This window comes from Cynoglossus semilaevis, chromosome 4 (genome assembly GCF_000523025.1).
Source record: "Cynoglossus semilaevis isolate Cse_v1.0 chromosome 4, Cse_v1.0, whole genome shotgun sequence".
NCBI lineage: Eukaryota > Metazoa > Chordata > Actinopteri > Pleuronectiformes > Cynoglossidae > Cynoglossus > Cynoglossus semilaevis.
Genome location: NC_024310.1, coordinates 14,068,282 through 14,091,701, shown reverse-complemented (window position 1 = coordinate 14,091,701; position 23,420 = coordinate 14,068,282). Strand labels below are relative to the sequence as shown.

Below are 23,420 nucleotides of genomic sequence, written 5' to 3'. Positions count from 1 at the left end.
AAGCCTACTTAAAAGGCTGAGACACTCAAAACTAATTACTGCAGAAAAACAAAAACATCAGTTCCCAGTCCATCCTCGTAGTCCTTTATCAGTCGGCCAAGGGCTGTTGATTACATCAGCATTTATAAAGTAATTTTGTTTGGATTTGAGAATCACTTATTGATGTTTTTAAAAGTTTTAATGACATTGTACCTGGACAGTTACACCTCAACATCCCTGCCTCATCTGAGACACGGCCGTGTTTCAACGCACTCACCACTTACCATACCGGTCACTGACTTCGAACCTTTGCACACGGTTTGTGCTGTTTTTCTAGAGAGACTTGTTGATTGTTGGTTTGTGCACTAACATAAAACTGATTTATTTATTAAAACCTAACATGAACTAACATATAATAACAGGGATTATATCTGGCACTCTTCTCCGATTTATCAACACATTATGATACGAAATACGTCGGCTATAAGTAGTGGTACACTGCCACCAAGTGGTTACAGTGGCATTTCATGTTCTGCTCTTGTCATTTGTTTAGCAATTTCGTTTTAATAGGCAAACAACACAAATATATCAAGGATAAATTCAAGAAAGAAACAAAGTAAGTAAAAAGGGAAGAAGGAAAAAAATAAGAAGGAAAAAAGAAACGTAGTAAGTAAGTAAGTAAAAAGGGAAGATGGAAAAAAATAAGAAGGAAAAAAGAAACAAAGAAACAAAGAAAACAAACAAATAAAGCATATTCTTGTATTAAAGGAACATCAAACGGAGTAGAATCTAATTTTATTTCGTTAGTGTTGCTTGTAATTAAGTCAATGAACCCGAAACATCATTCAAATGGATAATAACTACATAACCCATGATGCATCGCCGTGTCGTCAGAGGGGAAAGGTTAAAAACAAAATGGCGGCTGTCGGTAAGGCATGGTGTCTGTTACGCGGGTCATCTTGGCCAAACAAACTACAGAAAAGCAAAGGAACGTTGTCCAAATGTATAAGAACATTGTGTGGCGGAGCACAGAGCAGCGGTATGTTGATTTAGGTCTTCATGGTTTGTACTGTGACAACATATCTATGTAACGTTGACCTTGCGGTTTGACAGCCAGCCTTCCTGTTTATGATAAAACATATTAAGATAGGCTCTTTATAATGTACATGAAATACTGTACTGTGCTGTCCTGTCAAACCTGTGGTGTGGCGTCGGTGTGTGGTTATAGAAAAAAAGTCAGGAATTAGGACGGTGTTGTGAATGAAATGTCATGTTATACAGTACTTTGTTATAAAAATGAATACACCATGATGTGATCGAGTGCATTTCATTAACATAAAATATCCCCCATAGGTCCCTCAGACAATAACAGCACACCGCAGTTCACAGATGAAGCTGTGAAGGACATCCTGAGGAGGATAACAGGCCTGGACCTCCAGAAAGTCTTCAGACCAATTAAACAAGAGCTCAAGGCGCCCACATATAAACTCATGACCGATGAACAACTGGAGCAGGTGCCTTTCTAATAAATCATTTTTTCAGGGGTTGTAAAAAAAACCTCTTACATTTTATATAGTGTCAGTAATCAATGATTAATCAGTAATCCCTGATGTGTAATCATTAATTATAAAATGTTCACGTAGCCTGCTGTATTGTCTGTGCTCTTCAGTGATGCAGCACTTTTTAGATATTCTTTACAACTCAATTGGTTTAATAAGTTCAATTTTAACTTTTTTTATAAAGACTATTGTTCAGCTGGTACTGGTACTGTGTACAGAGTCTGACATTTTATCTAGTTATCCGTCTGTTTGTCCAAATATTTTTATTATTTGTGCTCACACACTTTACGGTTAAGTGTGTGTCATAAAATAAGTTTGTTGTGCATCTGTTTTCCTATTATTTGTGCTCACACACTTTACAGTTAAGTGTGTGTCATAAAAAAAATAAGTTTGTTGTGCATCTGTTTTCAGGCAGTAGCATTAGCCAAAGAGCAAGCTGAGAAGCTGCTGCAAATGCCACCTGTCCTACCTGAGAGGACGCCCATCAGTGACGTGCTGTCTGAGGACAGGGTTCTTGAAGGCATGGACTCTGCGAAATACGTCTTCACAGACATTACTTACAACATCCCACACAGGGTAAGGAGCACATCAGAAAATCTCTTGATCACTACTGGCTTAAGAATATTATTCTAAAAATATTTGTCCTACAGTGGGGACATTTACAGTGTGAGTCTTTGCAACTGACATAGGCTGCCACTGGAGGTGCCATTAGGGACATGTGGTTCTTCTTGGAATTGAATTGTGAAACTGTGGAACCATAACCTAGACCAGGAGTGTCAAACTCAAATTAACAGTGGGCCAAAATTAAAAACTGGGACGAAAATTTACAGAAATTGTGCAGGTTTTCCCTTCTCTCCAGATCTGTAATGTAGAATTGTTCCATATGGAAACAAACTAGTTTTGCATAAACATTGAATATGGAACAACCAAAGCTTAACATTATAAAATGAGAAATTAAATTTGAAATAAGACACACATCAGTGATATTTGTTTCTGATTATGTCTCTTTATCTGTAGCCTCTCGAGCCTCTTTTTTTAATGTAAATCTTTTCTTTTCACAGTCCAACCACAAAAAAACAAAATGTATGTGCTATAACAGTGCATACACCGCTAATACTCCAAATCCTGCCAGTATATAGTGGCTATATACTGGCCGACCAACTCTAGTACACATGTGAAATGGTCTCGCAGGCCAAATATATTTGTACTGTTGGCCAGATTTGGCCCACAGAAAATATTATCATCCATGAGTTTTCCACACACTAACAGATGCCTCTCAGTGACGGTGCAAACATAAGTTAAATAGTGTGAAAGAGCAGTGACAACCCGTATTAGTTAACACATTAAACATACGCTGAAGAAACTGTAAATAAAGGTAGACCTCAGTGCGATTCTATAAAACATCTACACTGTTACATTGTAGGAGAGGTTCATTGTTGTGCGTGAACCTACCGGCACTCTTAGAAAAGCCACGTGGGAGGAAAGAGATCGCCTCATTCAGGTTTACTTTCCCAAGGAGGTACGCAAAATCTCACCACCGCACATCTTCAAGGAGGAGAACCTTAAGGTAAGAAGTGGAACCCTTTTGCAATTTTACTCTGCGTCATGGACTCCAAATATTTCAATTTTTTTTTACATTTAAAAATAGAACTTGTGGTTGTTATCTGTGTAGCAGGCTAGAGTAACAAACACATTTTGCAAATACACTTTGGTGTTAACGTTCTGTCTGGATTTTTCAACATCATCTCACTTGTTTTTTAGATGGTGTTTTCCCAAGACCAGCATGAACATGTGTTGAACCTTTGTTTGGTCCAGTTTGAACCAGACTCATCAGAATACATCAAGGTAAAGAGGAGTGAGCTTCTAATTGTTTTGACACAGATCTTTATATCCAAAAGCAATAACTTTTGTGTGTCAGTTTCTTTGGGTAAATACAGGTTCATTGACAGTATTAAAAGGTGTAAAGTGGCAAACCTGACCCTTCTTTTTGACCCTTCTTTTTGTGTAAAGGTACACACTGCCACTTATGAGGACTTGGAGAAACATGACAAATATGATTTGCTGCGCTCCACCAGGCATTTCGGAGGCTTGGCCTGGTACCTGGTCAAAGCTCGCAGGATAGACGGGCTCATTGTGGACATGCTGAAAAGACAACTGTGAGTTCATCTTTAGTTCAGTTTGACAGAAATGAATGTAAATGACCTCAACAGTCAACATTATGTAATTATGTTTATTAGTAATAGTATAAATGTTTTGTATGGCCACTCCTATTTTTTTTTAATCCATGAAATGAGCTGCAGTGCTGCCATCTAGTGACACTTTCACTTTAATATGCTATAGGGGATGCTGGATCATCTGTTTCCAATCTCCATTTTCACCATAAGTCAGAACCCACATACTGTACAAAAGAACCTATGTCACTCAGCTACACTAACACAGTGGTAAAGTCATAATCTAGGAAGTGTATTCCAAACTGACCCACTCCCCGCTGTGGTCCTGGACCTGAGATTAGGTTTGGTTAAACACCTGGACACGGTTTGACCTGTCGACACAGTGATCGTACTCACAGTTAACTTGAAGAAATGCACTTCAGCAGAGTAGCAGAGTTATGACTTAACACTTTAGTAGATGGTGGAATCTAACAGGGTGTTACAGTTGCTGCGTGTTGTATCAAAAGTATCTGAAGTGTATGTTGTTCTTCCATCTCGGTGTTTAGACTCCAGGATGCTGTGAGTCTGGTCCGCCTGTTCCACATGGTTCACCCCGACACTGAGTCAGCGCAGGAAGCTGCCAACAAAGAGGCCACTAATATTGACCTGCTCACCGTGAGTACCAACACAAACACATGCGTCCGCTGAGTGCTTCTCTGCTACTGCTTTTTGGGAGGCGTATGTGCGTAGGTAGAACCCATTCAGGTCTTTTAAGTGATGTCCCCACGGTATTAGAGTGCAACACAAGTCAGTTCAGCTCTGGTGAGGTCAGCTGAAAGTCGTCACATCTAGGATTACTTGTGTAGGAGGCCTGGGCCTTTGTGTAGTGTGGAACTGACAGGGCCAAAGAGAGGACACGTCACGTGTGATTAGCGCATACGGCGTCCTAGCCTTGAAACGGCACAGAGGGACTTTGAGAATGACAGCAAATTAGAACGGAAGGTTAAAAGTGCGTGTACATGTGTATGTGTGTACATGCACGCGCGCACACACACGTGTTCTGGTCGTAGTCACGCATGGTATCCTATTTAGTCATGGCTGATTGGGGAGCACTTTATTAATTTCCAGACGGCCACTGGAACTCTTTATTCTGTGATTGTTGTCTCTGATGGTTTTATCCGCTTCAACTCAACTGGCTGGACCTTTCCCTGACTTCTCTTGTTTGCTGACCTTTACACTTCTTTCCTGCAGATCTATGCCCAAAAGGAGTCACAGAGGTCAGGCTACATCGAACTGGCCCTGCAGGCCTACAAACAACCAGCTGCTGAGGCCTTGGCAGCCTGAAAAACTCCCCCCTCCAAAAGAGCATCAGACTGGAAGAGAAGGAGGACATGAATGTGTTCATCACATTTGTGAAAGATTGTTAAGCTGTGTACTTCACAGCCATTGTAAAAAGGAGTTTGTACAACGCCCTGCGTCTGTTTTTGGTTCATGTGTTCCGACATATGGACTAATGTGTCAGTCTGACGTTTAAAGATGAATGCTGTAAATAATAAAACTTGTGTGTGATGTCATTGGATTAAACAATCGTACTCTTAACTTTTTATGAAGCTAATGCTACTGGTTCTGTAGTGTAGCCTTTCAGGCAAAGAGCAGAGAGTCCTGGGTTTGATTCCCAGAGGAGCCACATACTTGGCGCCTCCAAGGGGTATTCTGTTGCAGTAGATCTGCTGTTAATACAAGAATTTCCCCAGTGTGGGATCAATAAAAAGTTGAGTGACCTTATTTTCTGCCACAGTTAAAAAGCAAAACCGTAATGCAGGAACTGGAGACGTTGTTTCTGCAGTAACTTTATGACTTAATAATGGTAGAGCAGATCCACTGAACACATAAGACAGTGAGAGGCAGGACAATTAAATACTCTCTCACTAAGTGGCAGCAGATGGCTTTACAAACTGGACAAAAAAAGGATTTTTTTTCCTCCTGGGTTTTGCAGCATTGTGTTCAACTAAACCGTCACAGTGAATTAGTACATGCTGCTCAGACGTTCACTCTTGTATCTGTATGACAGGCCAGGTTGACCTTTTCATTCTTCTTTGTCACCTTTTACCAATGCACTTTGAACTTTGCATTTTGACTGTCCTTCAGTGAATGAATTACTTTGCCACATTTTCATTTTTTTAAATCAAAGAACACAAGAAATATTTCTGAAAATGAAAATATGCACACTGTCCGTATGTTGTTTTTCGTAACATACATTCACAAAATAAGATTTTTACATATTTTTAAAACATCAGTCACAGGTTATTGTTAATCATGGTCATCAGTACTGCTGTTTAAGAGCCAGTGCTTTAAAGAAGTACTAAAACTGTTATTAGTTAGATGCCAAATAAAAACACTAAAATATTACTTTGATAAATAAAACATCATATGTACTGTAGCTAACTATTGTGTCTATCAGACAAACATCTTTCAGTCTAAGATTTGGGAAGCACTTTTATGAACATCTTTTAGTCTAAGATTTGGGAAGCACTTTTATGAGTTTAAATAAAATCTTAATCTTTATAGTCATTACATGATGTCAATTCAAAAGATACAGCCTCCTGTGTATTGAGTGGAACTATTATTTTAGATAAAGTATCTGATGAGATAATACAGGACATGGAGCATTTCTCTGACCTTTGATTCGTCACTATGTCAATTTCGCCACATCATCACAGAAGAGTTTAGTGCCAGAGCCAGATAAGACATGGGAAGAATTGAACCACGATCCGATCTCCTCTGACAGAAACCCAAAAGGCTGAACAATAAAACAAATATGTCCATTTGGTCACTTCAGGTCCAGTAACTGAACCATCGATCATGGGTGTCCACACTATTGACTTGAGAGCTACTGTTCAAATGACCAGGCTAAAGCATGTAACTATGGCAGTGTATGGTCACTGGACTAGTTAGCCTCAGCCTTGATCAATTCTGACACACACTGAAATACAGACAGGCCACTAACAGTGTTACATCACTGCACAAACACTGTATGGAAGCAGACTTTGGCAGGGAGCAGTGGTTCTGGGAGAGATGCATGGAATAGGGCTGAGACCAACAGCCAGAGTAAAGGCTGCAGAGCTGAGTGTTGGTCCATGGAGGTCAGCTGCCAGGGCTTTAGAAACTGTACATTTATATCACTGGTTGAGTGGAGGGAATGAGAAGAAGCTCATGTGCAGGACAACAGTAGAATGTTCATCTATTTGCACGTGTTTTTGCACCAATGATGGTTTGCACCAGGACACAGCACATCCATGAACCTGCCCTCACGCTACCTCTGCATTTAAGTTTGTACTTCACAGTGTGTACACAAATGTACACACTGCACTAAGGGGATTATCAAATCGACCCTGTCCTTTGGAACACACACACACACACACACACACACACACACACACCCGCACACACACATGCACACATACTCTATTTAAAGGGCAGGGCCTCTTATAATCTGCGTTTTCGTCTGACAAGCCACAGGCACCTGCACTCACACCCAAAAATGCCTGCAGACTACAATGGACGCTGGGAGATGGTCAGTAACGAGAACTTTGAGGAGATCATGAAGGCCATCGGTGAGCTGCACTAAAACTTCTAATACAAACATCACGGCTATTTAGAAAGCTCTAGAGTGAGTAGGAGAATGATGGTAATGTCTGCTGTATCATAAACTTTAGAATGATGTCTGACATTATTCATTTCTGCACATCACTTCTTTTTGACGGACAGCTGACCAGACTAGATTTCATCCACCTTGTTCTTCGTTTGCAGACATTGACTTTGCAACCAGGAAGATCGCGTCCCACCTGCATCAGACCAAAGTGATCGTCCAGAACGGAGACAAGTTTGAGACAAAGACACTGAGCACCTTCAGAAACTATGAGGTCAACTTCACAGTGGGAGAGGAGTTTGAAGAACAGACAAAGGGCCTGGACAACAGGAAAGTCATGGTAGGGAAGTTTTTAAATGTGTTTTTAAATGAAGAAAAATCCACGAAAATCCAAGAACCTCTGACCCTGACCCTGTCTTTATGGTGACTCATATTGAAAGACGTTGGTCGTTTGGGACGGAGACAAGCTGGTGTGTGTTCAGAAGGGGGAGAAGGAAAATCGAGGCTGGAAACATTGGATTGAGGGAGATTTGCTACATTTGGTAAGTAAAAGAATTAAAGACAGAGAAAGAGAGAGAGAGAGAGAGAGAGTGTGTGTGTGTTCCCCACCCCAGCGTCAACATTAACCCTACACTTTGATTAGTTGTGTCGTATTAGCAACACCCATAATAGTAAACGTTAATGAATGACCAAGTAGAAGGTTAAACCTAAGGCCCGGTGTGATTATGTCAGTCACTGGAACATGAATTTCATCAGAGTTGGCCGATGGGTCTAAAGGTCTGTCTCTTATCTTCCAGGAAATCACTGTACTTGACAAAGTCTGCCACCAAGTGTTCAAGAGAGCACAGTAAGCCACCTGCACCAACCACTGTGTCCCCTGTTGCTGTCTATTTATAGTGTACCTGTAGAGACCTGCAATAAAATTATGCTGGAAAAACGTTGTTAAGAAAATCATGAATTTGTTTTATTACAGATTTACTCAGGGACGACTTATTGGTGCCTAAACTTTCTGCTTAAAATCCAGTTGAATCTTGTTGAATCAGGGTAAATGTGTACTCATTGATTAAATAATTTCCTAGAAATGGAGCATATTTCAGGTCACCATCACCAAAACACTTTTGGTGATTAAATCGGATAATGTTAAAAATGTAAGTTGATTGACAACATTACAGATTTTATTTATTGGTGAAACTTAAAGAATTTTCTCTGTGGTGTAAGCGATGAGTAAAGGAAAATTTAATCCATTAACAAAACACAAAAAAGTGCATCATATGTATAATTGATTATTATTACATATATGATGTTAATATAATTATTATGGTCTTAAATATTACCTGCAGTTTTTCTCCTTGAGGACGTGTTCTTTGTGTTCTTCTCTTCACCAGTGATTGCACAAAATGTTTTGGTCGATCAGTGCATACAACCAATTACAGACATGTAACAGTCTGTAATTAGTTCTTTGTTGACATCCATGGCCTAGACCAGGGGTCACCAACGTGGCCTAGACCAGGGGTCACCTGGTAGCCCCCATGGTAATAAAACTAGTCAACAAGAGGGTCAAAGATTGTACTGTTACTGTGCTTTTTGAATCAGTTACAGTTGTAAATTATATTTAAATGGGTCCAATGATGATGATGTAAGAAGAGTGTCTGCTATTGTCTGTTCCAGAACTGATTATTATTACAGTGTTTGTGAAGTCTGTATTAAACAAGTAGCTCTCCGTATTACTAAGTGCCCTTGAATTAGCTCTCATTTTTTAAAAGGTCAGTGACCCCTGGTCTAGAGACAGTAGGCAAAGCGAATGAGAGGTACCGTGTGTGCAATTCGTGCGCTCTCTAGTGTTAAAATGCCGACATAACAACCAGGATCCAAGCGACTCTTCATAGACGATAAAGAATTTTAATGAACTAATTAAAAAAATAAAATGTGGCAGTTGTGTTACGGGCTAGCTGAAAGTTTCACACTGAATTACTTTTTCTATACCTTGATATATTACTCCTTAAAACGAGCATATTGATGTAGATGTAGTACGTAGATAAATATTAGTAAGGTGACACATCAAATAACCCTTCTTTTGTTCTCTTTATTTATATGTGTTTGTAAACAGCAAAGCACAAAACACCACACAATGTGTTGTTAATGAAATTGTGACACTAATTGAAATTTAAAGATTTACAAAAAAAAAGTAAAAACAAAACAAAACGTCATTTCCTTTGGTCATTCCAGTGGAATCTATGATTTATTTGTTTCACAAGTGATAGCAGCAGCTGTGCAGGATCTTCTCTTCTCAGTCCTCGGTGAACATCATCTTCACAAGGTTGCCTTTGAGACACTCCTCCTCCACCAACTTCTGAGGCTGACACACAGAGAAATGTATACAAAAATAAACAAACCATTTAAAAAGGTGGAAGACAAAGTTAATCTGCAGTTTTTTCTTACTGTGCCGTATCTCATCAGAGTAGGGACACCAGTCAGTTTCAGATTCTTCTTGAAGTCGTTGTTTGGATTCTTCCAACTGGAACAAAAACAAGAGTTTTTTCTCATTTAATATTTCACCAACTTTATGCAGTATTCATATTTTATTTGCAAACCTTTCTCTACCACTTTCATGTCAATAAAAAATATGTTAAATAAGATTCAGATTTATTTTTAAATAAAATCTAGAATAAAATCGTATCATGAACAAATATATACAATTTATCAAGATTTGCTTTTGTATTCTTCTTGTATTGCCTCATGTAGTCTTTCAGGCTATTTTGGGCAACATTGTCTATGAATGGTACAAGAGAAGATTTCCTCAGACAAACACATGAAAAAACTAAGGGTAATTTAGTAACTGTCATTTACAAATTTCAATAAGATTTCTTCAGACAAACACATGAAAAAACTAAGGGCCACAATATTTTTTTTTTTTTTTACCGTTGGAAACGGCACCAGACGGGGATAAAAACAGCTGTGAGTGAAATACAGAAATACAGAAAATAAAATACTGACTAGGTTCTCTCTCCCACTTGGCAGTAGATGAAGACAGAACCGTCAGGAAGATTAGACATTTCTCCTCTGACCACAGGTTCAGCTGAAAGACAAAATTTGAAAAACTGATGGGATGAATTAAGAGAGCAAGTTTGAATGAATTTAAAAGAATTAACAATACGTTCTACATGTGTGTTAAATTCAGCATCCTCAATCTCAACATCAACAACTGTCAACTTGGTTGCTCTTCTGGAGACTGTGTCAGAAAGCAGAGGAGCTGAAAGAAGTGCAGGGGAGGGCAGCCACAGCTGACCACCCCAGAGCAGCTCCCCCCTTAGGTAGAGCTTGTGTAGTGTTTTGAGAAGCCATCAGGATAAAGTGAGTACAGAACATGTACTACTTTGTCTCATGCTGTGTATATTATCTCTTTTATGAAACAGGTCAAGGACAAAGGTTGTAAAACACCATATGCAGTTATTTTATGTGTTTATGTGTTAAGTTATTGGACAAGATCGTGGGTAGAAAAGGTACAGGGGAGAGAGGAGGTCGTGATTCTTGATTCATGTTTGATATTAAATAGCCACATTTGGCTGACCTCCGTGAATGACCTCCCCCATGAATATTTTGTGGGCAACTGAGAAAATGACAGCAGTGTGGAAAAAATAAACAACAATTACAACATATTAGTATTTTCTTTTTTTTTATTATTTTAGTTTAATTACCCAATTGTGTGTGTGTACATTTAAAAGACATTTTTGTCGAATGCTGAACCCACTTGCAAGGCCGACAGGGTTGCTTCCAGTCTCCAAACATTTATTAAGAGTCACAAATAAAAAAGTAATCACAAACAGTTAATGACAACTGCCTTTATTTTTTAAATGTAACGAGTTTTTAATACAAACCATTAGACAAATCTACCAATACTACATGACCTAATATAACGCTAACGTGCAAAACAATAGACAATGACTCAACATTTTAATATAAGCATTTTCAAGTGATATTTGTGAATATTAAACATTGGCTTTACCTTTTACGCAGTCTGGACACCAACTCTTGCCTTCTGCGTCTTTATTTCCAGAGAAATAAACAAAAATATCTTTTCCTTTTCTTTCAGCTATGGCCTGGCAGAATTCTTCATATCCATGGACGTTCACTTCCTCAAACTGCGACATTTTCAAGACAATATATAAAATAGATCTTATGTTAACAAGAACTGATAGAGGGAAACGAAATCAACTATTATATAGTTAGAGGCTGAACGACTGTGGCTTTTGTCAAGTGACCTGGTATGACTACTTCTATGACAACCACTTCCGGTGTGGGCTGATGTGCTTAAAGAGACAGTGTACTCAAATGTGAGGTTACGGCTACGGTGGTTTACCAGTAGGCTTATTAAAAAAATACGCTCAGGGTATGAGACATGATAAACTCAAACATATTGCTTGACTCAGGCAAATAATAATAATAATAAAAATATTAAAATAAGCAGGCCTTTAACCAGGTCTTGCAGCAGAAATTATGTATATGTACATAATGTATATAAATGTAGCCAGATATAGCTGGCTTTAAGTCATTAAAGTACTTACCACAACTAAAAAGGCAATTGCTGAATTTTGACTACATTTCTACAGCCCTGCTAAAAGACCAAATATAACCAAATAAAAATGCATCCAGTGCTTTTTAAAAAGACCTGGAAAATGTGTATTTAACCAAATAAAAATGCATCCAGTGCCTTTTAAAAAGACCTGGAAAATGTGTATTGAGTTGGAAAATATTTCAACAAGCAGCACGTGAACACAACATTAATCCTTCACGTTTGTTGTCGTCATGGCGCGGCCGTTGAAACTGTTGCCGGAAAACACGATATACATTTAAAAGAAGTACTTTGTCGTACAATTACAGAAATTGCCTGGGAGGTTTTACCTAATCTCTTATATTTATAAGGAAATATCATTGATGCTGTGTTTGTTTATACGCCATTATTTTGGACAGTTTGTTAGCTTAGTTATGCTCAATTGCTAATCGGCAACTAGTGTATCTAGGGTTTAATGTTAAGTTATCGTTTGTCTGGGCCATGTGAAAGTAGTTTAATGATGTTGTGAGTATGTACGCATACCTGTCACACAAAGGAATGTTTCTTTTTTTTCTTCTTTTTCTTTTTTGTATTTTGTAACTGGTCTATTTTTTGATTTGCCGTAAATTGAATTCTTTAACACCACAATGGCCAAACACCATGGTAACAAAAACAAGGTAAGGAACAGCGTCAGTGAAAGCAATTTAAAGATTATTTAAATAACTCAATTATCTTATTATACGTCCTTAGCCCTGTCCACATGATTACATGATAAAAAGGAGTTAACGTTTTCAAACCCTTAATGTGTATGACCTTCTCATTATGCCATAGCATAAGCTCTAACTTATGTTAATGCTTAAATCTTTGATTTAAAGTCAAAACAGTCTTTTCTGTAACAATATACAGTGGTTGGGTTTTGGTACTGGCAGCTGTAAAAGCACCAGGAAAGAAACAAAAATTGTTATTATTTTTCTTCAAATGTAGAGTAATAAAGACTGCCATTAGAGTTATGGTTATAGAGGTTGCAGTTATATGGTCATCTTCTAAATGTTCACCTTCAATTAAGATTGAAATATTCTTGACCAGCCTGTACAAAGCCTTGACTCAAGTCCCATACAAATCTGCAATTTCAACATAAGGAAAAGCAAAAGTGGTTCTCAAAATGTAGCCAGGGATACTCTGGAAGGCTTGTCTAATGTACGCCATGACACAGCAGTCTGTTATCCTTCTGTGAAATTATATCACAAATTTTCACATTTTGGATTGGAAGGTGTCAAAATACAATTACATTTTGGATTGGAAGGTGTCAAAATACTTATTTTGATAAAAGTCCTCTAAATAGTCTAAATAATATGTTTGGTATACCTTAGAGAGATTGCAGTTTTCTTAACAGCATTTCATTTTCTCATCAACTGTCCACAGATATTGTTCAGTGGAGGTGTCTCTTTGAATACCAGCAACTATGCCACCCACACCCACCCAACAGCCCCCATTGTAATTGAGAGGCTGCTTCTGCCACTGGCACCGTCAGAGCAGCACGAAGACTCTGACAGTATCAAGAGCTTCATAAACTTCACTGCTCTCTCTGAAAAGAGATTGCTAGCAGCAGTTAAACTCGCCAAAAGAGACCTGAGACTACGGAGCGTTGAGATGATATCCACTACTGAAACATCACCAGAGGCCGTGGTATTTGGAAAAAGTGATGCAGAGTTGCTTCAGGTTATTTAAACTTCTTCCCAACATTTTCACTCAGAGCCATCTTTTAGTGTGTAATCAGTGACATGATGGACATTTCTCTGCAGGAAGATGCAGATCCTTCAAAAGACAATTTAAGGACCAGCTGTCCTAGAGAAGAATTTGTCCATCCTGCTCAGCAAATATCCCAGAAACAGCTTCACAACTGTGCATCGTGTAGGTTAGAGTCACCAGCTGGAGTCCCTGGTCCAAAACTGCAAGACAGAAGCAATCGAGATCCTCTAACCCAGGAAATGAACAAACTCCATTGTCAGATGGATGTTTATATTCATGCTGTCGAAGATCTGTTGAAAAGAGGTAAATAATATGTTAACATGAGTTTCTTGTTCTTGGTGGAACTTTGTATGTAACATTTTAATGTGCGATTGATTGCTAGACTTTAAAATCACAGGAAGGGAATCACTGGAACCTGATGAAAAACACAGGTTGAACGTCAGAAGACAACAGCAGGGAGCTCGCCTTTCTCGAGTCATCTATGGCCTACAGCTACAGGTATTTAGATGTAAGACACATTCTGACAACTGTACACATTCTGAAACTCAGCTGCATTGCTAAAACAAATACTGTTGTGTACAACTGTTCGTGAAAAGATTAAACAGATACAACAGGATGCAGAGAGACTCAAGAGTCTGAAGCTTTGGGACATGAAAAAGGTAGGTCATTATTTATTTATTTTTGTATTTGTGTTTTAAGATATTTTAGTTCTAGCACTGCACTGGCATTAGTCATTAAGTCAATTAATATTCAAGAGTTTCGGTGTATAATTGTAAATGTACTTGATTTGTCACATCACTTGTAATCAGGTTCAATCATGAACCTGATTACAGAAAGGTGAGCCAATTAAAGTTCTTGGATTAAAGCTTAATTTTAATAATTTATCTTTCATTATTTTGCAGCTCACTTTGTCTTGTTTCCAGTAGTACTTTATTTACTCCCATAGACACTGATACACCATATTTTACACACACATCTTTAGGCCATATGACTCTGTCACAGCTCATGTGGGTGTTCCTGATCAACAGTGTTTGATATTAATCAAAGTTGAAACTATAAATGGTCACTTATTAAACAGCTGTTGTTTTCTTGGGACATATGTCCACTGAAATGTGAGATTTAAAACACGTTTTCAGGATAAGTTCATGTACTCTATCCTCTTAAAACATTTCAATTCAATGTATTTATTTGGTAGAACACATCTCTAGAACAAAAAGAAGTTCTACCAATCTCTCCATAAATCCCTGTGACTTTCTATCTCACAGAGATTTATGCATTGGAACCTTTTTGTCGTGTAAAATGTTACTAATAATACATTTTAAATGTTCAAATACCTCTTTTTTAGTCCCCCGTGATTAAAAGGCTTGCAGCCAGCCACCGTGGTGCCATAAGGGTCTTTCAGGAGGTCATCCACCAGCTTTCAGATCCACACCTGGACCAGATGCCACCTTGTTACCAAGAGCTGGGCCAGCTAATTCATAAGCTTGCTCTCTGTTCCACTCTTGTTGGTATGACCGAGGGTTCTGCTGTTGCTGAGATGGCCTTTAACATCATGCTGAAACTGGAGGTGAATATTTTCTCAAGAAGTGAAGATGCACACTGCATGACCTACACTGGGCTCAGGGTCGGAAACACAGCAGTCACATTTTATTTGCAATTTATTGATTATAACTGTAAACTGTTTTTGTAAATATCAGTTATAAATTTAAACATAAATTAATCTTAGAAATTACTAAATGTATATAATGTGTATATAATGAAGAGGACAGGTAGGGTGTGTAGTTTTGAAATCCCTGGGGAATATTATCATTTTCTTTCCATGTGCAAAACTTAACACCTAGATCCTTTCCAACCGATGGCAAAACACAAGAAATTTTATAAAATCTTACCTGTAGCTTTTAGATATGAACATTGTAATGCTGTCATTAACACATTTGCTGCTTCTTTAAGGAATATATGTTTGGTTTTTGTTTTTGTTTTTCTTTAGACTTTTGAGTTGGTCCTGTGTAAATTAAAGACATCTGAACAAGCACAGGTCCAAACATGTTCTCCTCAGAGAAAGTCTCCTCCACGCAGCACGACCCAAACTACTGTCCTCAAGGGTTCCAACAGGTCTCATATTCAAGGTCCTCGTAAACCTGCAAATCCCAAAAGGGGTGTCCGTGGTAAGTAATTTATTTGCTTGGTATATCCATCCTTCATTAGTATATCTTGATCCGTTGACAATCAACTTCTCTTGCAGTAGCTACTTTACACAAATATGTTCAGGTCAAAGAGGTTTATGTCTTTCCTTACTGTTAGTCTCACTTTTAACTCAATAGGTTCGAAGCACATTTCAGGGATGCAACATAACAGAAGTTTAAAATGAACTGAAACAAGCCCACACGTCAGAACATATAGTCCACATTTGTAATAGTATGACAGAAATGGATATAAATTAAAGGAGCATGCTCAGTGATAAAGAGGTGTAAAAACTGTAAAGCTCTAGCCCTTCATCTCCTATCGGTCCTTGACTCCCGCTGTTTGTGATGGGACTAAGAGTCACGTTGTGTGTAAATAATGACAAAAGTACATCCAGAGATGAGGTCCTTCTGGACACAGGCACCTTAGCTTGATTACTTATTTCCCAGAGCTACTTATCTTCCTGTCCTGAGAGACAACAGAAGCTGTTGAGAGTGCTCGCTAATTGGCTTAATTGTTTGGTGTTGGTTTATTTCTGTGAAGCGTTTATCCTGTCACATTAATCTGTATTTAGCTAGGTAGAAAGAAACCAGGCTGAATGTTGATTAGTTGTCAAGATACAACTGCGTTTTCAGTGCATCATGAACAAAATCCCCTCTAATGCAAAACTGGCCAAGAAACATCCAAAAAAAGTCCAAACCCTTTTAATGTTTCCAGAGCCTAAGCTGAGCTCCACTGAACCCCAGCCAGGCTCAGTGGAGAAGGGTCCACTGACGTGGTCTTAGTTCTTTTCAGGGTCTAGTTTTAGCCTACGAAGACTCTACCAAGAGCCTAGTGGCAGAGACAAACTACGGGTCAAAGTAGGGGTTGGATGTTGATCAGTACTGGCTCTGAATGGGTTTAAATAGAGTCTAGGCAGCTGCTGTACTCTCTCATAGACATTTCCATATTTACTCTCTTCCAGATGGCTAAGTTAAAGTAACAAGAGTTAGTTGTTATTTCATTTCCTTACCACCAGAGGACGTTGAGACTGAAATACCACTCGCAGCACACACCTATTAACTTGCCTTTGCACGTGGCCCAGCAGTACAAAAAATGTATTTTTTAAAGATTAGAAGATTACAAGCTAAAAATAGATTTAAAAAAAGTAATGTACTGTAAATGTGTCTTTTGTTTTTATTCAGCCAATTTAGCTGACTCAGCCAGCAAACCACTTTACTGTCCCTCTCCTGTAACATGTGCAGGTTGGAGAGCGACCTCACAGAAACCAAAAACTGATCCTCGTCATCCTTCACACAGAGAAGCGTCTCGGAGAGTCCTGAAAAAGAACGATGTCCCAAACAAGGTGTGGCTATGAGTTCCTTAAAAAGCATTTCATGACCCAGTGTGTATTCTACCTAATGTTGTATATTTATACAGCATAATCTTTCACAAGATGAAGGCGTCCAGCAGCCACCAGTCGCTGATCCTCCATCACAGAGGTTAGTCTGACTATTTGTCCTTCCTAAATTATACCATCACAGTTCATGAAATATGGCATTAGTGAGTGATTGTAGCAGGAGTCGGTACCGGTGTGTGTCATTTTAGATTTTACTTAAAATCTACCATCTTGGTTGGACAGATTAATTTAAAAAAACAAAACAGTGATGATTGTGCAGTATTTTTACCATTTGAAAATTCAATTTTTGTAGAGCTCAACTATTCATAGAAACAGTGAATGCTGCTTAAAGCATAATACTTTTTTTGCAAATAACTACTGCAATGTAATTTTTAAGAGCACATGAAACACCTCATCCAAGAAGAGTCTGCTCTTTACCACAGGAACTCTTGTTTCTTTTTGGACATAAAAGAAAAAGGACTGTGATCAAGTTAACCGTAAATCATAATAGTTACTCTTAATGACGAAACTTTTATAGTTGGAGATGTATCTTAATCACATCTCCTGGCTTAAGTTGGATTTTTTCCTCCTTTGTTTCTGATTATGTTGCAGGAAATCTTCTCAAAGAGGACAGGCAGAACATCGCTGTCTCCTCCCTTCAACTACCCCCACAAACCTGAATAAAGCTGGTGAAATTAGAGCAGAGTCAAACATAGATTTTGAAAAAGAGAACCAAGCTGAGGAAGTAGCAAAAAGGTAAGTCCTGCTTACTACTTTAACTTAACTTAAAATGTTATTTTCCTTTTCCTTTGTGTTTGTTGTGGGTTTGCTTCCTTAACTTATTGAAGTTTCATACCTTCTTATAACTTAAATAAGAAGGTATATCTTATTAAACAGTACTCTAATTGAAATTTAAGTATGAAGAATCAAGACAGTTTATTTGTCTTGTATCATTGACAACAGAAAATGACAGTGGAATGAAAACTTAATGAAACCTAATAACCTAATAAATCTAAAACTAATAAAAGGTTCAAATGAAATGAAACGAAACCGAACTATAATGGGAAATCCAAAACTATTCTAACCCTGCCAAGTTTGTCTTCTAAGAGATTTGTTTTGGTTCTGCAATATACAGGAGGGAAGTTCTATCACCAAGTCTGTGGGCGGCACAGGATGAGCTGGAGGAAAGAACTCAGCCACTGTTCAGTAAAGCACAGGTAGCAACATGCAGAACATCTACTCAAACTCGAACATAGCATACAACCACAGATTTGAACTGTTTGGGAGAAAAGTTGTATTTGTCTTGTTAATGCCCTTGCAGTGGCAAATAGCTTTGGTTTATATTTAATTTGATTGCATTAGTTTTTAAGTTGAAAACATTTCTCTACTACTGTTTGAAGGTAAATACTACTCTCATACAGCACCTTATTTGTTTCAGGTGTTTGCACCTGCCAACAAATGTACAAACCAATCTACTTACCAACAATAGTGGAAATGACATACTGTGCAATGTTTTGGCAGGTGGCTACTAGAGTTATTATATAAAACATTTTTCAGCCATTTTGGGTAGAAAGAAAAAGAAGAGAAAGCATCAACAGGTCATGTCATTGTACATACTGTGTACAGACACGTGTTTCTCAGCACATTCATCAAACACCTACCTCACACCCAATCTTTCAACAGAAATATTTGTATGCCTACACTCCAAGCATTTAATCATTGTTGCCTATCTGTTGCCCTTGGAGATGTGGCAGCCCTGAGACCAATCAGTAGGTGATTGTATTTCTGTCCTGTTTTATGTCTTCATTTTTCTTCCACAGTCGACTGAAACAGTTGAGCAGCTGATTGAAAATCAGCGTAAGGATGCTATAACTGAGACAGATGTACTCTCAGAAGACCAATACAGACTTCAAGCACATACCCTTGAGAGTATGCTGCTTCGCATGGAACAGATACAGGTGAGCTTCGCTGTACAGGATAATATAGGAAAAAAAAGACCATAAAGGAACTGAAAAGGTCAACACACACATCAGTTTATTTATGGGTTGTTTTTTTTTACACTTGATTAGTTAATGCTTACAGATATTTTTAACTTCTGTAATAGAGATTTTTTTTTGATGAAATACCCTTTGTGTGTGTGTGTGTGTGAGAGTAGAAGGATCAGGAGGAAGTGAGGATGCGTTTCACTTCAATCACTTACTCCGACTCTCTTTACTGGGACCAATCAAGAAGACAGGGTAAGACAAATATATCTATAAAATTCATTAACAGGGCGTCTCCCCACACTCCTCCTAACTACTGGGAGTTATTTTTGTTTTATTTTACTCACTATATGCACAGTCAGTCATGCAAACATTACACATTACAGGACCTCATAAGCATTGGACTTACATGGCGTACAAGCAGACGTAGCCCTGAGCCGGGGCTCCGTGTTGTCATGATGATGTCAGTTTAAACCTAGGAGCAAAAACATAGAGAATCGGGTCAGGAAAGTACAATAGGAATGTGCAATGTCCTAAAAGGTCATCTATAGATGTGAGGAGGAGGCACAGGAGCTGTGGTGGAGAAGCTGAGAATCTGAGTGGATGATGACGGGGCAAAAATCCAGAAGATGATGCCGAGCAGGCAGTGGATGAGACGAGGAGGAATGAAGAAATGGTTTACGTGAGACTCAGTGAGCGGGAAGCAACCACGAGAACTTCACTAAGAACTTCACTAAGCATGTAGGCTTAGGTATCGGATTGGACGGGCTTTACTTTTTTCTTTGATATTCGATCCGGACATTTTGACCAGTAACCAATCGAGCCATACCTACTCTAAACAAACGTAATACTGTTATAACGAAAAAGGTCTAAACAAACGTAATACTGTTATAACGTTCATAATCTGTGACTACATTTAAGGAGACACATTTTTCTATATTTATCTCTATATCAGTGAGAGACAGTGGTCCAGCTAATGACATTACATCATTCCTCGTCATTCTAAATGTATGTCCTACTTGTCCAGTTCCATTCATCTATCTGCCTGTCTCCTCTGTCCTCCACCCTTTTCTTCTTCTTCTTTCCTCAGGAACCCAATGCTTCATGAGAGCCTCAAGGCCAACTTCTCCTCAACCGATTAGACTCACCAGGCCAGTGCTGAAACAAACCTCTGTAGCTGAGATTGACCTGAAAAACCCTGTGGACGCCAAGTGAGTCATCTTGTTTTTCTTCCTGGGTTATTTATATTGGGTAAAGAAAACAATGCTGGTGCTCTACTTGAATGTCAACAGGTAAATGTCAGTGTTGGCCAAATTTAGCTGCTTATGTTTTTGGCTGCTTCACTGCTTGAATAAATTTATATTATGGGAAATACAGAAATCACAAAGACCAGTGTTTGCACAGGGTCAGAATTTCATAAAAGGATCCCACAGTAATCTGGTTAGAGTCTTTGTCTAAGGTTCATCTTTATGTGTTTTTTATTGTTATTGTTCTTTTTGTCTGTTCAAACCTCTGTTTATCTTATATCTGTCTGCTCAATTGATCTGAAACTATAAAACAAGACAAAAACAGAGACTACACAGATTTTTTTCCAGACCCTCAAACAATGTGTCTTCTTTCTATAATAGTGGATGGGATTAGTGGGCCACATGGAGAAAGAGCACTTAAGTGTTACATAAGAGCAACAAGATCACCAGCTCACTGGTTTACTTTGACCAGATTGGTTTGTGATCAACCTTAAGTGTTCATCCTGTGTCAAGTATTTGGCCGGTAAGAGAAAGACGGAGATATAGAAATATTGCTCAGCAGGCTTTGATTTTTTTTTTTATTGAATTTGATTTCCGTGGTCAGCTGATAAAACTGGAGCGGGTGACTCAGCTATAACAAATAAAGGATGCAGTGGCTGCCTTGACGTTGACCCACTTATTTTAGCCCTTGCCACGTTGCTGTATTAGCCACAGCAGAAATATGTGTCTTTGTGTAAGCACGGAGACACAACATGTTGCAGAGTTAAAAATATAACAAGCCTCTCTCAAGGAAATTGCTTTGTGCTGCGTCTAGAGACAGGTGATCATATTGATAAGATCACTTTCTGTGAACAGTTGGAAAAACAATAAGAGAAAAGGAAAGGCACATGGGTAAATGTGGAATTTTAATCTGATTATCTTCACAAACTAATTACCACATTTAACACATTAATTTAGACAGACCAAATATATAAATTAGCTAAGTGGAGAAGAGCTCTGCAACTTCATGCCTTTTTTTAAATTTACATTTAAAATCAGTCGGACTTCTCTACAGCTGTAGCCTTGAAAAGCTATGTAGCCATATAGCCTGCTCCTATTGAACAAAAAGGTGAAGTTGATGAAAATATGTCCCAGAATTCAACTTGTGTCTTGTATTTCCATCCCTACAGTTTTCAGTCTGAAAACAGCCTCACAGAACAGCAGCAGAAGCAGAAAACAATCACAGCATTCCCAGGCCCCGAAGAGAATGTTAGGGGAACATCAATCTCCATACCACATGACATGCTGGAAAACATTAGGCGTTACCAGCAGGATTACAGTACCTACCTGCAGGTTGTAGCTCATAAGGGCGTTGGCTTCTTCAATCCCTGGGCCACTGCTGACAGGTAGGGGATAAAGAATTGAGATCATTGTTTTTGTTTTAATGTGACTAATCACAGGATTTGCAAAGTATTCATTGCTCATCAACTTGTGCTGTAGATCGTTTTTACAGTCAGGAGACATACAGTCTAACGTCCAACTTGTGCTGTAGATCGATACAGTCAGGAGACATACAGTCTAACGTTTGTTTTATCTCCATTCTCTCTCAGCCTGGCAGAGGAAATTTTCTCAGAGGCTCTGGCAGACGTAACAACAGAGTTTCAGAACGTCATGGAGAGCTATGCTGAGGCCGTCTACACCTCAGAGTTTCTCCAGCCCATCCAGCTGCTTCGTCCTCCAGCTTCAGAAACTGCTGCTGCTGCTGTGGTCAGCCAGTAGCCAGCTAAAAGGCTCCACTTTATATTTAATTTAGCTACATGTCTTTTTTTTTGTTGATCAGTAATCATCCTTTATTTATTTCAGAAGATTCATACTAGAATCAAATACGCAGGATTTGTCTGACTTTCCACCAGAATGATTTCCTATTGGATCATGTCTTTGACTCATTGTCTTTTTTTTCTTCTGAAATTTTGAAAATAAAACAATTTAAAGACATAATAGAAGAGTCTGGAGAGAAGGATCTGTACACTTTAGTCAGTATCTGAAGGATCCAAACAATGTTTCAAATTGCCACTCCCACGTTCCAATTTGCCTTGGAAGGTTCACTACCCTTCACTGACCATGTGTGGTCATTGGTCAATCATAATTTGGACCAAATGTCTCACTGATATTTCAGCCCTGCTCTCAGCTGCCCTTGGTTAAAGTGTTTACCGCGGGGCATTTATGGAAATGTCGTAAAGCGGTCAATAACAATCGAATCGGTCAACAGAGATAAGACACCAGTGCAGTTAGGCACGAGTGCACAGACACATGGTTACCATGATGCACATATGCGACATTTTGCCCTTCTTTTACCTGTTGCCCATGGCACCCACATAAATGTGTCTGTGATTATGACGGAGACTGTGGATTAAACCAAAATAGATAAACGACAAGCGGGTGTGGAAAGAAGGGGCACGGGGGCATGACATGTGCGAGCGAGTCTGCAGCTCCGCTCATTTCCCAAACAACGCGACGTGCGTGCACGGAGTTGACGCAGGTGAATGAAGCTGGAGATCACAGTCCGTCATAGTCCACCGAGACAAGGAATCACTGCAGTTACTGCTCTTCCAGGCGACGGCAGCGGCAGACGCGGTAGCAGCAGCGGCAGACGCGGCAGCAGTTGTCGCGCATCCCGTCCACACACACAGGATACACAGGACACAGAACGACATGTCAAGGCAGATCAGACGCAGAGGTGAGTGGAAGCACCGTGATTCCGTGTGTTGTCTCAGGGCTAACAGAGGCGCGTGCGTGAGTTAGTGTACGTGACGACGCGTGCGTGTGGTGGGCGCGAAGGGTTCCAAACGAAATTGATGCGCACGTTTTTGATTCCAACTCATACTGACCGTATTCGTTAGACTAGCCTCATCGATAGACTTCAGGGCTCCAACCTGAGCACCTCAGTCGAGGTAACAGTGATCGACAGTGACGTGCACGGACGCGGTGTGAGTCTCCAATAATTTCAGCCATAAGACA

General features: G+C 39.1%; 4 protein-coding genes across 5 annotated transcripts; 3 read left to right on the top strand and 1 right to left on the bottom strand.

Moving 5' to 3' along the window:
- Positions 1-857: 857 nt before the first annotated feature.
- On the top strand, positions 858-5,287 carry mrps22 (mitochondrial ribosomal protein S22). The gene is made up of 8 exons (XM_008309365.3): positions 858-1,018; positions 1,333-1,493; positions 1,950-2,114; positions 2,962-3,105; positions 3,300-3,383; positions 3,549-3,694; positions 4,255-4,363; positions 4,940-5,287. Exons 1-8 carry the CDS (start codon positions 895-897, stop codon positions 5,030-5,032), a joined length of 1,026 nt encoding a protein of 341 aa, XP_008307587.1. The 5' UTR covers positions 858-894; the 3' UTR covers positions 5,033-5,287.
- Positions 5,288-7,144: 1,857 nt separating this feature from the next.
- rbp2a (retinol binding protein 2a, cellular) lies at positions 7,145-8,288 on the top strand. Its single transcript, XM_008309366.3, has 4 exons — positions 7,145-7,302; positions 7,499-7,677; positions 7,778-7,879; positions 8,135-8,288. The coding sequence occupies exons 1-4, from the start codon at positions 7,230-7,232 to the stop codon at positions 8,186-8,188; spliced, it is 408 nt and encodes a 135-aa protein (XP_008307588.1). The 5' UTR covers positions 7,145-7,229; the 3' UTR covers positions 8,189-8,288.
- A 1,112-nt stretch (positions 8,289-9,400) lies between these two features.
- On the bottom strand, positions 9,401-11,641 carry txndc17 (thioredoxin domain containing 17). The gene is made up of 4 exons (XM_008309367.3): positions 11,341-11,641; positions 10,332-10,413; positions 9,777-9,852; positions 9,401-9,693 (listed from the first exon to the last, which is right to left on the bottom strand). The coding sequence occupies exons 1-4, from the start codon at positions 11,483-11,485 to the stop codon at positions 9,625-9,627; spliced, it is 372 nt and encodes a 123-aa protein (XP_008307589.1). The 5' UTR covers positions 11,486-11,641; the 3' UTR covers positions 9,401-9,624.
- A 411-nt stretch (positions 11,642-12,052) lies between these two features.
- kiaa0753 (KIAA0753 ortholog) lies at positions 12,053-22,415 on the top strand. 2 transcript variants are annotated; one of them, XM_008309370.3, is made up of 16 exons: positions 12,053-12,563; positions 13,309-13,605; positions 13,689-13,938; positions 14,033-14,133; positions 14,232-14,294; positions 14,981-15,202; positions 15,623-15,800; positions 17,061-17,161; positions 17,236-17,297; positions 17,807-17,950; positions 18,330-18,411; positions 19,015-19,152; positions 19,350-19,431; positions 20,267-20,387; positions 21,593-21,808; positions 22,013-22,415. In XM_008309370.3, the coding sequence occupies exons 1-16, from the start codon at positions 12,534-12,536 to the stop codon at positions 22,179-22,181; spliced, it is 2,256 nt and encodes a 751-aa protein (XP_008307592.1). In that variant the 5' UTR covers positions 12,053-12,533; the 3' UTR covers positions 22,182-22,415. The 2 variants fall into 2 exon arrangements, with proteins under 2 accessions (XP_008307592.1, XP_008307591.1); XM_008309369.3 differs by having other exon boundaries at positions 12,054-12,563; positions 14,018-14,133.
- Positions 22,416-23,420: the final 1,005 nt, after the last annotated feature.

Excerpts from the sequence above, each read along its gene's own strand:
- kiaa0753 (XM_008309369.3), top strand. The coding sequence starts at position 12,534 with ATGGCCAAACACCATGGTAACAAAAACAAG. Across the intron at positions 13,606-13,688 it reads GTGATGCAGAGTTGCTTCAG|GAAGATGCAGATCCTTCAAA; the intron begins GTTATTTAAACT and ends ATTTCTCTGCAG. Across the intron at positions 15,801-17,060 it reads TCCCAAAAGGGGTGTCCGTG|GTTGGAGAGCGACCTCACAG; the intron begins GTAAGTAATTTA and ends TAACATGTGCAG.
- mrps22 (XM_008309365.3), top strand. The coding sequence starts at position 895 with ATGGCGGCTGTCGGTAAGGCATGGTGTCTGTTACGCGGGTCATCTTGG. Across the intron at positions 2,115-2,961 it reads CTTACAACATCCCACACAGG|GAGAGGTTCATTGTTGTGCG; the intron begins GTAAGGAGCACA and ends GTTACATTGTAG. Across the intron at positions 3,106-3,299 it reads TCAAGGAGGAGAACCTTAAG|ATGGTGTTTTCCCAAGACCA; the intron begins GTAAGAAGTGGA and ends CTTGTTTTTTAG.
- txndc17 (XM_008309367.3), bottom strand. The coding sequence starts at position 11,485 with ATGTCGCAGTTTGAGGAAGTGAACGTCCATGGATATGAAGAATTCTGC. Across the intron at positions 10,414-11,340 it reads GTGTCCAGACTGCGTAAAAG|CTGAACCTGTGGTCAGAGGA; the intron begins GTAAAGCCAATG and ends TTTGTCTTTCAG. Across the intron at positions 9,853-10,331 it reads CAAGTGGGAGAGAGAACCTA|TTGGAAGAATCCAAACAACG; the intron begins GTCAGTATTTTA and ends TTTTTGTTCCAG.
- rbp2a (XM_008309366.3), top strand. The coding sequence starts at position 7,230 with ATGCCTGCAGACTACAATGGACGCTGGGAGATGGTCAGTAACGAGAAC. Across the intron at positions 7,678-7,777 it reads TGGACAACAGGAAAGTCATG|ACGTTGGTCGTTTGGGACGG; the intron begins GTAGGGAAGTTT and ends TCATATTGAAAG. Across the intron at positions 7,880-8,134 it reads AGGGAGATTTGCTACATTTG|GAAATCACTGTACTTGACAA; the intron begins GTAAGTAAAAGA and ends CTTATCTTCCAG.